Source organism: Anser cygnoides, chromosome 1, assembly GCF_040182565.1.
Source record: "Anser cygnoides isolate HZ-2024a breed goose chromosome 1, Taihu_goose_T2T_genome, whole genome shotgun sequence".
Taxonomy (NCBI): domain Eukaryota; kingdom Metazoa; phylum Chordata; class Aves; order Anseriformes; family Anatidae; genus Anser; species Anser cygnoides.
Genome location: NC_089873.1, coordinates 197,533,001 through 197,548,102, shown reverse-complemented (window position 1 = coordinate 197,548,102; position 15,102 = coordinate 197,533,001). Strand labels below are relative to the sequence as shown.

The following is a 15,102-nucleotide window of genomic DNA, read 5'->3' as shown; positions in this document are numbered from 1 at the left end:
CCCTTATTCTTCACTAATTGCATAACTCTTCATTGCCAAATTCATTTGTCTTCATCTGTTCATGCATCTTCCCTGTTTCTTTTCTACATATGCTTTAACTTTGTGGCTCTTAAATGAGACCTAGAATATTTGAAGTGATGAAATAATTGGTGCTGATAGTCTACCCAAAGTGCAGCCTTTCCCCTAACACCTCTCTTTGATCCTATTGAAGCCTGAGGAGGGTTTGATAGTTGAGCAGTGTTTGAAGACAGAAATGATACAACTGGCCCTCTTCAAGTCAGTTTACCAAAATAAATATCCACTGAAGTTGACCCATTTGTCATGTGTTTAATATAGTAAGGATATGATACATGAGTTGCACAAGGGAGTCTTTACCTTTTCTCAGAACTTTGGTAAAGATAAAAGTGCTCTGAAAAGAGTAGTTTTGTAAACTTAATTTGAACATGGTGTGTGTGACCTGGAACTTGATGTAAAACTGTATGCAACTGTGAAAAATACTGGATAAAGCCAGCCTGATAAATTTACACAATATTTACCTTATTTTTAAAATTACTTTGCTTAAGGAGATAGCAGGGCATTTTGCTCTTGTATGTAATATCCAAACTTCAGATTCTGTATTAACAATAGGAATGCTAAGCTTTGATTTTCCCAGAGGTACTTTAAAAAGCTTGAGATACTTACAAAAATAGGATGAGATCAAGTTATAGAAATCTAAGCCAGGATTCTGTCATGGTTTTATTTTTGCCTCCAGACTTTAAATACTTCTAATAAAGGATATATTTTTAAAGCATGAATTAAAAGCCTAGAGTTCACATTGCTCTGTTTGGAGCTGGGACAGGCTTATACACTCCCATACATGTTTTTTAATTATAGGAAGCGCATAGCTTCTTTATTGAAAGTCACTTTTATAAGGAAGAAATGAAAAGGCGACTCTTCGAGCTACCCAAGTTTAGCTTCCATTACGTGCACCTTTTAGGAAAAATACACTTAATGCGGTCTTGAAGGTTTATAGAAAACTTTGCCTATCTTATGGAATTATTGACAGTCATTCTGCATTTGTTTCTGAATAGCTTGGTTTTTCTGTAATTGCTTTCCCTTCCAGACTCACAGATTGACATAAATTTATTACTTGAATGAGTAATGGAATAACATTCTCTCTAGTGGGGAGAGCTGTAGTTCTGATTCCTGAACAAGTAGCATTAGTGCAAACAGCTGTAGTTTTGCACTTTAGCAATGCTGTTGTTGAAACAAGGACAAAATTAGTACTGATATTATTACTTTCCTAGGTGATACACACCTAAGAATAGGCAAAATGCAGTTCTCTCCTCTGGTTTAATCTCTTTTCAGCAGGTCTTTAGTGAAATGTAACTTTTCATTTTGTAGCTGACCAGTATATTAGTAACATTTATTTTTAACACAATATTTAAGGTCATGTATTGCGAAATCCCAGTCAATCTCTACTACCCGCTGAGTATTTAGAAAATACAAAGGTAACTTTCTCTTTTCCAAATTCCTTATTCTGTTGTAGTGAACTTGTTTTTCCTAAGGTACAGAGATGATTTTTTTTTTTAATGGGTGTCAGCTACCCTTAGAAAAGGGATCCATGTAGATATTTTTTAAAAGCTATTGCATCATTAGGCAGTGCTGGTTGCGTGGTAGGCCTAGTCTTCCCATTGAGATAAAATGTCACTTCAGTGCTTTACATACAGAAACGATTACATGTCGGCTTTGCTTTGTCGTTGCTCTCTGATGAAGCTTCTTCTGCGGGCTGCTGGCACTTGGCTCCACTTCTTTGTCCTTGGCAGGGACTGCAGCCCAAGGACATAAAAATGCAACATACGGATCAAATCAGGAGGGAAGGGGAAAAGGCCAGAGGGTTCTTGCCACAGCCAGGTAGTTGTAGAGGCATAATAGCAGAGGTGTCACGAATTGACAGCTCTGCTGTCAGAGAATGAACGTGTGTCATATCTGTATTCCAGGTGTGAACCCATGGCTGAAAACATTCTAAAAGCAGTGGTGCGAATTCAAGTGATTTCCACCCCCTGCCCTTCTCGTTGGACAAAATAGCAAGATGGATTTAGTTAGAAGTAGTTGCATCACATGAAGCATCATTTGAAAGTAGTCTCTCAGAGAAGGGGAGATTCAAGTAACATTTGGAAGAATTCTAGTCTCCAGAAGAAGGGTAGAAATGTGAGCGAGTAGTTTTTGCAGTTCTTGAGTTGTTTCTGGGTTGGATGTTCTAAGACCACCATTTTTGAAGCATTCCAAGAATGATTTTTTTTTCCACACCTACTTTTTTTTTTATCAAGTCCAACGTAGCTGATAGAAGCTGGTAAACTTAGCTGTAAACCAACACCTCCTTATATAGCCTTTGCACTTGGTTTTATTACATAAGAAAATGATATTGATAAACCTCATATTGATAAACCTATAGAAATGGGTTAAAGATGCCTACCATCCTGTAATCTGAAAACAAGGACAAGGAACGTTAGTATTTATTAGAGCAGTAGTCAATTAAGTGTTGGTGAACACCGGACTATATTTACTTGGGGAGACAATCAGGTGCATCAGATTCAGAAGAAAGACACTTGATACGTTTGGTACGTTTCTACAAAGGTCTAATCAACTGGAGTGAGAAAACCTAGTACAAGATATGGAACTTGCTATTAAAGGAATATGTAGAATAATAAATTCACAGGAATTGTAGTGAATCACATGCAAGTTTAGGAAAAAAATGTGTGGTGGGGAAGCATTGTGTATTTGGCACAGTCTGCTGGAAAATAAATTAACCATACATGTTATTTTTAAAGAAATCACTTTGAAGAATTGAAGAAAGAGTATTGTAATCTATCTATCTATATATATATAGTTTATATACTATTGTGTGTGTGTAGATAGTGCATATAACTGGATGAAGACCTCTCATTTTACAAATGAGAAATACTGAGTATTGTTAAGACTGACAAGATAACTTTTGCTTGAGATTAGCTTCCCAGGCACAAATTGGATATCATGTACTACTAATAATAAGATAGTCAAAAGATAACAGGTAACTTGTGGATTATCTGTTTAAAAAGGGAGAGGGGAGCAGTAGAAATGATAGAAAATGCTCGTTTTCTCCACTCACCTTTAATTTTGCATTTTTTATGTTAAAACTTAATTAAAGTAAATAATGATGATAAGCTTTATGGATGGATTGTATGGTTCTGCATTTGGTGTGTAGTCAGATGAGTAAAAAATACATATGTAATCTGAAGTTTGCGACTTCAAAAGTGCAGCCTTTCTTAGTTTTAATAAGGAATTATCAGGAATTTGAAGAGCCTTAAGATTTACTTATGGGAGAAGTCACTGAATTTCTCAATCACAAACTTCAAAATGTATCAAATGAGTGAATGGGAATTTGTCGGAAAAGGCTTTAAACTTTGCTGAATGAAATAGCCGTGGTAAAAAGGAAATCAAGGACTAAATAGGAACTTACAAGAAATGGGGAAAAAGAGCTAGTCATAGTGGTGTTTTAGAGGTCAGATAGCATTAACAATTCTTTTTGATCTTAAGAAGAAACTTAGTAAAAGGACATTGAAGTGCAATGAAAAAAATTATATGTACGGATATTTATATACATAAATATATTTAGATTGAAGTCCCTGTAATACTGGGCTTGACTAGTTGAACTTCTTCAATTACCACTGAAACCAGTAAAAAATCTTGCTTTGTCTTCAGAAACTTACTTTCATTTAAATGTTGTAACTGAAAACACTGAAAGATCAGTTATCCTAGAATATCATATGTTTATGTATCTGGAACATATTTGAATGTCTAACATGATCTTTTCTTTTCTCCCCGTTTTTCACTCCCGTTTTAGGAATTGGCTCTCCGTAGCCAGCTTCCAACAATGGAACAAGATGGTGGATCTCAAAATCCCGTATCATCTCCTGGAATGTCTCAGGAACTGAGAACAATGACTACAAATAGTTCTGATCCCTTTCTTAACAGGTTTGTAGGAGTAGCTACTGGAGGAAAAAAAATTGATTTAAAATTCTGTTCAGTACATGTAATAGTTTATTTTGAACATCTGTCTGTGCCAAAAGCCACAGCTGTAAATGAATCTTTCCTTAAATGGCAAGTCTAGTAAAAGTTGAGGATTAAAAGCTGTCTCCTGTGGGAGGAAGTAGTCTGTTCAGACTTGTAGGAAGGTTTTTATTCAAAGTCATAACATGTTGCCTCTGCATAATCTGTTGACTAACAGTCATTTCAAATTACTGACTCAGAAGAATTTGTGAATAGCTTGCTATGAGATCAGATGAACTATGAGGCACATTTAGGACTACACCTTGAGGTTCATTTTAAGGTTTCTCTGTTCACCCCTCCCCATCGCTTCAGTTATTTAATTTAGCAGTATTTTTACTCTGTTAAATGTTAGCTGTACAAACAGTGGAATGTTTAATTTTAAATACAGTATTAGTTTGAAGTGTGGGCCTTTTAATTTAAGAGTTAGAATTTTACAATATAGACTGGTGTTTTTATATAACTTTTTCCTTAATCCGTCTGAGTTGAGGAGTGTTTGTTTTCTTGGAAATACTGTTCTAATTACAGCTTGCAAATACTTCATACTAACAATCGCTATTTTGGAAAACCTGCTGCAGCTTGTGATAAGTTGCATCTATATTTTCTGTTTAGCATGCTGAAAAGGAAAGATGGAAATGACAAAAGAATCTAATCTCTGAACCACATATTTTTTTAATTAATGGAATGAAAAATGTACCTATTGTCACCAGTATTAAGTGGTTGAACTTAAGTTGCAGTCATTAATTTTGTAGTGCTCTGTTGAACTATATTTTTTCAGTGGTCTAAACTGATACCAACTCATCGTCTGTTACCATTAGACAAAAAGGTTACACGTTCTATCAGAGTTCATCAGTACTTCTCTGCGTTTCCTTGAAATGTTAGCCTAACTTTAGGGTGCTTACTCTAAGTTCTTATGGAGTACAACAGGCTTGTCCTTCTCTTTAATGGTGCATTATTATATGTATGGGAGAAAATAACCCACACGCTAATCTTAATTCTTTTGACGTAAGTCTTAACTTCCATGTTTTTGCCACCAATATCATTTCAGCTCTGCTTGCAAGATAGGAGGTCCATATCATGTTAGGACTGGCATAATTCTGGAGTTGAGCAAGATTAAATACCTGCTATAATTCTAGATACTGAAAACTTAAAATCTTTGTAAACCTTTGCTGCAATTATAAATTTCTTCCTCCATTCTTTTAAATTACGGAACGTTACTGATCTCTGTTCTTCATCCGTCAAAAAGTATCTTCATTGTATGTAACTTTTTGAGTTACTGATATTCTGAGATCTTAGTTTATGTCGGTTTAATCTACTTTTTCTAGGAGACTTGTCCATCTCTACTAATTAGAATGAGGATTTGAAAAGTTCAGCAGATGGATGGCATGCTTTTAGAGCATCTTGCCAATAGAATATGTTCATACAGTTTAGATGATGTAAATAAGACCTGTTGCTCGTAGGTCTTTCTCCCACTACATGAAGTATTGTGTGTGTTAGTTTTGTGCGTGCTACTGTTGGAGAGGAGAGGAGTTGACTTCTCAAGGTACACAGTGCTTTATGTGTTTTTGAAGAAAAGCAAGTCAAAAAATTAGACCTTGCATATGGAAAAGAAAATAGTGGTGTTTTATTATTCAAATCCCCAAGGAAGTAAGTGCTATTTCCAAATTTTGGGTCAGTATTTCAGGAAGACCTACCTCCTACACAAACAAATCTGATTAGAAAACTTCATTTTTTTGTTAGGGGGATGGCTTGTTTTCCATGGAATTCAACCTGGAATCTGGTGTGACCCTTAGCTATGCTAGCCTTCCGCCAAGGAATAAAAAGGACAAGAAATCTTAAAACTGACTACCTACTGATCTATCTAGAGTTGCATTTTGAGCAATGCAGTTGTGGGCAATAGTTTTCCATACTATGACTTTGAAATGAAGAAATTCCTGTAAATGGAAGATGGCCTTTTCCAGAAGGCTGTTGCCATCATACATCAAGCCCAAGCATATTTTAACCTTTATTCTTAAAAAAGGTAATACCCTCACATCTTAAACTTGATTTCTGCGTCTTTAGTTTTCAAATGGCCACTGTACTCTTCTCTGTGCCAAATATTCCAGCAATGGACTAATTTGTCTGTTGTGCTTCTGTACATAGGAAATGTAAAATGATGGATCTTTGCCTTGAATTAGAAACAACAAAAAAGCTAGAAAGGACAAATTCAAGTTGTTAGTAGTTTTTTGCCAGGTTGATAATTAGCAAAGGGTATTTATTGTAAAGTGGGAAAGTTACCATTTGCCTAGTTGCAAATATGTTTAGCTATGCCTTTTTTTTTGTAGCCTTTACCCCACACCAAATACTGAAAAATCTGTACCTGACCTGAGCTCAGATTTTTTTTTCATTTGCATTTTGTTCTGAGCGTTGTTCACTTCTGGATATTTTTATGCACATCATTGCATTTAATTCTGGCATATGCATAAGGGAAAGAGACTTCTTAAAGGACACTTGTGGATATGAGTGGATTTCACTTCTGGATCTGAGAACCAGATGCTGCAGTCTGGTGGTCCAGTAGTTTTGTCCTAAGGGTCTCTGTGAAGTCCGTTATGTTAAAGTTCAGACTTCCAGGAATACTTCCAGGAATGCTTCTTTTTCTTTACAGTGTATATAAAGTTCCTGCTGAAACAGTCCTCCTAACTTTACATTCCAAAGTTCAGGTAGTTGAATATTTTCCACTCCCTACATATCCAGACCAAAACATCTCAATGCTACAGTGAAGCAATTCGAAAAAATGTACAGTGGTGTTCTCATTTATGCAGTCAGTCTTCTGCCTGCTGTCTTCACTACTTACTATCTTTATGCTATGTTTTATTTTTAAATGAAATATTTAACAATGCAGACTTTATTAAATGATTTCACCTTTTGATTTGCCACTCTGGTTATGTTTTTGGCTGTTAGATTTATATTGGCAGTGATGGTAATTCTCCATTTAATTCCTAAATCAGGCTTTCTTCTTTTGTATACAGACATTTTGACAAGTATTTATTGAAGAAGCATCCGCTCTATTTTGGGTAATGCAGTTTAGTTGCATGCAGTAATTTTGGGTAGTGTGATGACTAGATGAAGTCCTTGCTGAAGTGAGGAAATGTGTATTAGAGTGATCTGGAGAGAGGAGGGCTGGACATTCCAAGTGGGACAGCAGCAGCCAAAAAGCCTTCTCAACCAGAATGATTTAGTTCAGCATAGTCTCAGTTCTGTTCCTAGTATTTTGTCCTGCAAAGTAAACCAGCATTTTTTTCAAAGAGGTTTTAAATAGCTTTCTTGTTAAGATTGTAATCAAATGTGTGGTGATACTATTTTTAAATCAATCTGGGGGGAAAAAGAAGTGCTTTAACAGTATAGAAAAGCTAGTTTTCTTTCTTTTGTGGCAAAGATGTCCTCATGAAATCTAAAATATATATAATATTATATATTACATACATGTTGTAATATATATATATATAAACACAGCTGATGGCATTTGACTTGCATCCGATGTTGAACAGCTGTTAAACTATTTTCAGTCTTGTTCTGCATTCTTGACAAGGCATACGCTACAGATTTCATGAGCACATTACGAGCGGGATCAGTATGTCTTCAAATGCTAATCGAGCTGATGTACAGCTTAATTTTGTAGCTGATTTGCACTTAGTATTCAGGATGGAAAATCTGTAAAGGTCCTCAGTGAATGCAACCACAACCAGAAGAAATACAGATTTGAGAATGTTCTGTGAAGCTTGGATATCAGTAGACATGGGGAGAGAAGTAATGGTGTATTCCTACAGCTGCTTCTGCTCATTTTGTCTGGTGTGACTGTTTGCATCCGTTAGCTATCATAGCAAAATGTTTTCAGATTTATGCCGATCTGTATCGTTTGTATAACAAGTAGCAACCCCCCCCTTCCCGTTTTTGAAAATTGTTGTTCTAGTCAGGATAATGATTTGTACTGCTGAATATAGCTTTTCTTACTGTTCCACTTTCGAAGAAATAGTTGATCAAATTTATAAGAAAGTCAACTGAAAACTGGATGCATCCCCCCTCAAGCTGATCAAGTTGATCATGTGGCTGGCCTACTCTTCTCCCCGGTCCCAAATTTCCTATTGCAGCAGTCTTGGTCTTGCTTGCTCCGCTGGCAGTAAGATGGCAGTAAGAAAACCAATGTATGTAAGGCCCCGTGCCATCTGTTTTGCTAACTGTTCTGTCAGCAAGGTCATTCTGAAGAGGGTTTGTTTACAGGATGGCTTCTGTACCAATGTTTGATTTATATTAGGGCACTCTCTTGCTGTGACACGTGTGACTGAACCAGTAGTAATGCAACACTGGGAAGCAATGGACGAATTGCTAAAGGAGTTCCAACTGTAGCTCCTGTTCAGTGACCTAGAAATACACTTTGGTGGCTGATTAAACAGGGGGATATTAGTAGTTAGAATTTTTTTAAAACCTTTTAGAAAGGTGAAATGGTACACCATTATTAAGTTCTGTAATCATTAAGGACTGTGATATGTTTCTGGTGGTTTTTAGCTGTGGGTGGGTGTGAAAAGTTTAAAACAATGCAGAACATTGGGCATTTTTTAAAGCTGCTTAACTATGTTCTTATTGAATTAAATTGAATCTAAATAATGTGGTTTTAATTGGAAGAGGTCTGCATAAAATAAAAACCAGGTGTCTCTTACAGACAGACTTCAGCTTTTAATTAGAATAGAGCATTTCTTGTGACAGCAATGTTATCAAAGCCCTTGAATTGGTTCTAACACAAACATCTAACTATTTTAATTTCTTCAGTACTCTACCCTCATTTTTTTTTCTGCCTTTCTTTTGTTACAGTGGAACATATCACTCCAGAGATGAAAGCACAGATAGTGGACTTAGCATGAGCAGTTACAGTGTACCCAGAACCCCCGATGACTTCCTGAACAGTGTTGATGAGATGGATACAGGTTTGTTTTTCTAAACAGTCTTAATGCATGCTTTCCAAATACGCTCATGTCAAATGCTCAGCCCCATTGCAATGGAAACAAGCAACTCTGAGAAACTCTGGTATTCTTTGCATAGTTGTTCTTCCTGCTTCTGTTTCTATAACAGAAACGTTATAGTTAAATTTGTGAAAAGCATACTTGTAATAAATTCTATTGGGAGGGTGGGGGAGAGCTCATAAATAGTATCACTCCTCTAGTCACGTGGAATTTGAGTTTGCTTTTTTTGAAAAAGTTTGTTATAACACCACCCCATCTGGTATTGCTAATATAACTCCAAACAGGATTTGACTGAGCGTTGTCTTTTAATTATAAAAATAAAAATATGCTAAATGACATCAAAGATATGTGGGGATTCAGATTAGTAGGTTAAAGTTGAACAAAGGCAAGTTCTTTGCATGTCTGCATGCAGTCAAGTCATCTTGGGTTTTTGTGATAGATTTCTGTGAATCACACTGCTTGTATGATGCAAGAGATCCAGGATTAACCTTTAACCAGCTGTGATAAGTTGTGGGTTTGGTACTTCCAGTATATGTAACGTCCATCTTGCCTTGTGTTATAACTAGGTGACAGTATCAGCCAAAGTAACATGCCGTCCCATCAGAACCGTTTCCCAGACTACCTTGAAGCCATTCCAGGGACAAATGTGGACCTTGGGACACTGGAAGGAGATGGAATGAATATAGAAGGAGAAGAACTGATGCCAAGTCTGCAAGAGGCTTTGAGCTCTGACATCCTTAATGACATGGAATCTGTCTTGGCAGCCACCAAGCTAGATAAAGAGAGTTTTCTTACTTGGTTATAGGGGCCTCAGGGAGACTGAATTCTAAATCTGTGAAGGATCTAAGGAGAATAGGACACCTGTATCTGAAGCTCAGAACAAGCCAGTGTGGCACACTTTGGCTTGTGTTCAGTAAAAGTAAATGAACAAATACTCAACAAGATTCTTTCGTTTTGCTCTTCCTTGTCCATCGCTGCTGTTATATATTGCTGACTTTTTTCCACAGTTGACTCTGAAGAACAGACATCTTCTTGATCTTTTTCTATTGCTGTTGCAACTACTGTTGGGGTGGGGGGGAGATGATGAGCCTATTTGGATGACGAATGCCATTCCTTTTGTCCTAGTGTGCGCTTGCATATCATTTTATCTAAGTACGCAGATTTGAGAGTTAATTTCTGCATGACACTGCTTGTAGTTTGCTCAGCTAGTTGTCTCCTGCTGCTTGTGGCAAGTGGTAAAACGTGACATACTGGGGTGACAAGCCAAAAATGATGTATCTGGTCAAAAGAAGTCAATACTGATTTGGAGATACGACTTAAAGGAGGGCTGAAGACTTTGGCATTAAGAGTTTCTACCAATAGCTCTTTCATTAGCCACAAAGTGCTCTTGTTCATATTTTATGTTATAGTAAATCATGAGTCATTTTACATAGAAACATATATGAACTTTGATTGTTGCCACTTATTCTAGCCTAACTCTTGTTTGTCAAAAATAGTTTGATTATTTTTGTTAGTTGGTTTAACTGTAGCTGTAGGATGGGAAGTAATTCTAGGTGTTTTTTTTTAAATAGTGAAATCTTAAGGTTTTTTTTCTGATTTCACATAGTCTTATTTAAATCTGAATTGTCTGCTTTTTTATACCTAAAACATGCCTATTGTAGCCTGATAAGCTAGTGAGTACATAAAACAGTATGTTTTCCCTGTAACTTTTTTTTTAAAGTCTAGCTTTGAATGTAATCATTAGAATTCATGACCAGTGGCTTATTTTTCATGTTTCTTTGCAAGATTTTAAATTAGAATCTAAGTGTGATATATATAATTTTAAAAATGTATTTTAAAGTAGCAGAAACCATTTTAAAATGACAGATGCATCTTATCTCTCTTCTGGTTTTCAGTTTTGATATCTAAGTGAGTTTAGAATCCTTAATGGGGGTAAAAAAAAAAAAAAAAACAAAAACCCTTTATGAAAAGTTTCTCTTAAGTTAGCATGGAAAAATAGTCTGAACTATTAATGTTACTCTTAAGTTGCAATGAAAAGGCTAGAACACCAAAAAAAAAAATAATCCTCAATTAAAAACTCCTAGGTGTAATAGTTGTCAAATTCCGTTTGGTGAAAAATAAGCCCTGGACACTATGTAGAAGACTGTAAAGATACGTGTTAGATGGTGACATGAGCAAGTAATGAAGTGTATATTAGTAGTAGAGCTTAGCATGGGGTAGAGGTGAATATGAGTTATCTTTATTTTAACAGGAAAAGATGTATCACTAAGTTGTCTGCAGGAGTTGACAGTTTCCAAAGAGTATTTTTAAATGAACAAAATGAGCATGAATCAAACTTTCAGTATAAGCTATGACGTTTTGTGGGGGGTTGTTTTCTTCTGATGAAAAATAGTGTCACCAGTTAGCACCTCTATAACTAAGGGCCTGTCACCATTCTCAACGTGAGCCTTTATTTTCAAGGGTGTGTAACACAACTTTAAAGATACTGTAAGAATGAAACTTGGTTTTCAAAAAAATCTCATCTAGCAGGGACTTCTCCCAGGGGGAGATTTTTTGGTGTGTTTTGTTGTTGTTTTGTTTTTTGTTTCATTTTGTTTGGTTTTGGTTTATTTTTTTTTGTTATTTCTTTTTTTTTTTTTTTTACAATTTTTTTCATGTTAGGAATGGATCAGCAAAAAAAAATCATTGCCATTACTTGGATTTTTATGCTTCAGAAATTGTTCCATTAGGATAAATTCAAAGAATGAAAACTCTGAAAAAGTCTCATCTTAAAAACTGAAGCAGCAGAGGCAGAGATCTGAATTTTGCCACTATAAATGTACTTCTAGTACTTTACATAAGGATATTACTATTTGAAATACGCAAAATTGTGGCTTGCTATGGAATACAGGCAGGTTTTAAAATAGCAATGTTCAAAACACTTCCACAATGATGAGTATATTCTGCTACGTTCAGCAATTAATAGGCCACTTATATATTGTGCAATGACACGGTAGCTCCTGAAGCAGTGTATTGTGTCCAAGATAGGGATTTTAGTAGCATTTTTTACAATTTCATTACGAATTCTTCTCTCTTCTTCCCTTCAGGAAAAAATGACACTAAGCTGTTATAACTTGAATGGTATGACTTAAAACCACAACAGCAAGGAAATTCAGCATTGTTTCCATTTCAGTTGTCTTCCACAGTTGTATCCAGGTATAATAGCACATACAATGCACTGAGTGCAGACTCCTGGCATGCTGTACCTTGGTACAACAGGGCTGTGTACAGAGCAGGTTTTCTTTCCTTGCTTTTGTGTGTTTGTTGCAGCTTTAATATTTGAATGTTTTCTTCTCATTGTAAAAACACTAAATGGCTTATACTGTATTTGGGTAGCACTGCTTAGGGTAGATACTGACAAACTGGGAATCCTTGAACTGCTCTAACATTAATTCTGTTTTGTGATACTTATTTTAATTGATTTTAATACATTTCCGTTCTCTCATTTATTAGGAAACATACCATAGACATGCTGTACTGTTGGCAATCAACACTAATTTGGATTTTTTTATTCTGCAAATGCATTGTTTGATGAAGTGGTTAAAATTGTTCGAAATACGAAAGTGTTTTGGGTAGTATTTTATACTGATGTATATATTGAAACAAATCATTGTAATAATTGTAATAGCTTTTAGTTTTAAATACACTACATGCAGACAGATGGGGCTGTACAGTACTGGGCTGTTCAACACCTGGGCAGGGCTCCTGCTTGGGACCAGGTTGCAGTGTCAGTAAAACACATGGATCAAATATTGTACCATTCAGTGTTGGCGCTCACCAATGCAAAAGGCGAAGAGACGATTTCAACATGATTAACACTACGTAGCTCTCACACATCTGGTAAATCAGTACTAAAGTGACCTTTTCACTTACAAGCATGTTTTTTATACAAATTAACAAGTGTGCCTGTGTAAAATAATTTGTTTTCTGTATCTTGGAAAAAATACTCTACACATTTAGAATGTTGTATGTTAGAGAACTCTTAAATGCACCCTTGTCAAAAATTACATATATTAGTTACCCATGTTACTTTTTAGATATGAGCATGACTGTAAGTTAGGTACTTAAGTACGTTCTGTTACATTATTTTTCTTTATGTAATACTTTTTTCAGTTGTTTTATTTGGTATAAATATATACTTTGTGCTTAAACATCTTGGTTCGTTTTTAACATTCGATAGAATGTAAAGACATAGATTTCCTTCAGTGAGACGGATGCATTGAACTGTTGAATTCCTATTGTAGTTTGTCTTTTCTTGTCCTCCTTGTCACAGTTTTTGTAATCATAAGCTCCAGTCCTGCAAACATTGTGTACAAGCTTACCTAAGGGACAGAGGAGTCCCACTGAACGCTTAGCATTGAAGTACACATCTCTGTGTGCTTGCAGTAATGAAGAGAGAGAGACTCTATTGAGCCTTGTACCGTTTGTGTAAAACAACACTACAATTGCATATGGCAGTAGAGCGAGAGCTGGTAACAAAATCCCTTATCTTCTGTAAGGAAGCATCCTGTTTTTGCAGATACGCTTGCAATGCTCTGGATTTTCCACATAGCAGACACTTTGTTGGTTAACTCAAAGCGTACACAATAACTTGTGGCAGACCATCAATAAAGACACGCTATTCTCATTCCCAAGTTTTGACATGTGAAATGTGTAATGGCATAATTTGAAAGTGCGCAAGTTAAAGTTTTGATGGGGTTCACTAATTTTGACCTCCTATAAAACAAATTTGGAGAATTTTTTTTATCCGATGCAGTTCTTGATGGCTTAAGTCACAGTATTTGTATCTTAGTAGTTTGAGTTACTAGTATTGAGCACTGAAATACCTCAGCCCTGCAAAATTCAATGCAGTTGCGTGTTTCCTTAGTTAAAGGTGTAGGGCTCTGATTCTGCATCAGTGTCTTTTACTCATGAGCTCATGGCTATGTTTGCTCATTCAGATCCTTTAAATTACAACCTAATCTATCGTACCTCACACCTGGGAGTAGAAAGCCTGTGCCAGGGCATGCCAAGGCACCAGTTTTATTTGCTGATAGCGCTATCACTACCTCCCATTTATAAGGTGGTGACATACTGCAGCAGTTGGAGTACGAGTGACCTTCTGAGGCAGCCCCAAACAGACAGGCTGCACTACAGCAAAGCAGGATATGTGGTCCAGGTGTTCCAGGCTCGCTTGGGAATTCTTGTTGAAATATTTTCAACGCAGTTAAAAAGTAGTGGTTTTACTGAGCCAGAAATAGCATGCCTCCAAGGAAGCTTTGAGCCTTCCTTATGCTAATGTGCGAGTTAGCAGGGGGAGGGGAGGGGAGGGGAGGAAGGCATTTTTCACCCAGGATCATTAAGAAAATAATTGTTTGAAATCAAGCTACAATCTGATAAGCTCCTCCTGTGTGGGAGGTTCTTTCTGGGATAAAAGTGGGCACATCATTTTTATTTACAGTGTCAGTATCCTGTGTTTTCCGGTAGAAAAGTAAAGGTGTGCTGCTTGCACTGTGTCACCGCCACTTCTTACTGCTAGCAATAGTCATCTGCACCCTCTGAATTTAGGCGTCATCATCATAGGAGGACAGCTGTAATGAGAAACCATGGCTGATGTGAAATGGTAAAAGTTACGCCAACTAAAAAATCAAATTGTCTTCAGAGTGTGGAGTGAAACTTTACCAACATGCCATGACCAGTACTTAATATCTCTTAAGCAAAAAAAGCTAGGGTATTTTTCTCTCTAAAGAAACAAGTAACTGAGGAAGCATGTTGAATAAGAAGCATATAAATACCCGTGCATCTGATAAAGCTGTCCAGTCTTTTGTGGAAAACTCATGATTTTTCCTTTTCCTGACGTGCTCCTCTCTAGTGAAGATGCTGTAGTGGTGAATACTGCAAATGCAGGCTGACCCGTGGCGTTCTCTATATATGGGGGTAGAGTTGGTCACCCAGATCTTAATTCTTTGTACATTAAACAGCCTTGTATTAGAATCCTTGTATTAGAATGGGAGGAGCAAGGTGT

The 15,102-nt window shown here is 36.4% G+C and overlaps 1 protein-coding gene across 8 annotated transcripts in view; it reads left to right on the top strand.

Moving 5' to 3' along the window:
* Window positions 1-13,249, top strand: part of YAP1 (Yes1 associated transcriptional regulator) — an 88,212-nt gene extending 74,963 nt beyond the window's left edge. For all 8 annotated transcript variants that reach the window (XM_048078178.2, XM_048078179.2, XM_048078180.2 and 5 more), the window contains 3 exons: window positions 3,863-3,993; window positions 8,911-9,023; window positions 9,626-13,249. In XM_048078178.2, coding sequence (XP_047934135.1) covers window positions 3,863-3,993; window positions 8,911-9,023; window positions 9,626-9,864 — 483 coding nt within the window. In that variant the 3' untranslated portion in view covers window positions 9,865-13,249. The remainder of the gene's footprint in view (window positions 1-3,862; window positions 3,994-8,910; window positions 9,024-9,625) is intronic.
* Window positions 13,250-15,102: the final 1,853 nt, after the last annotated feature.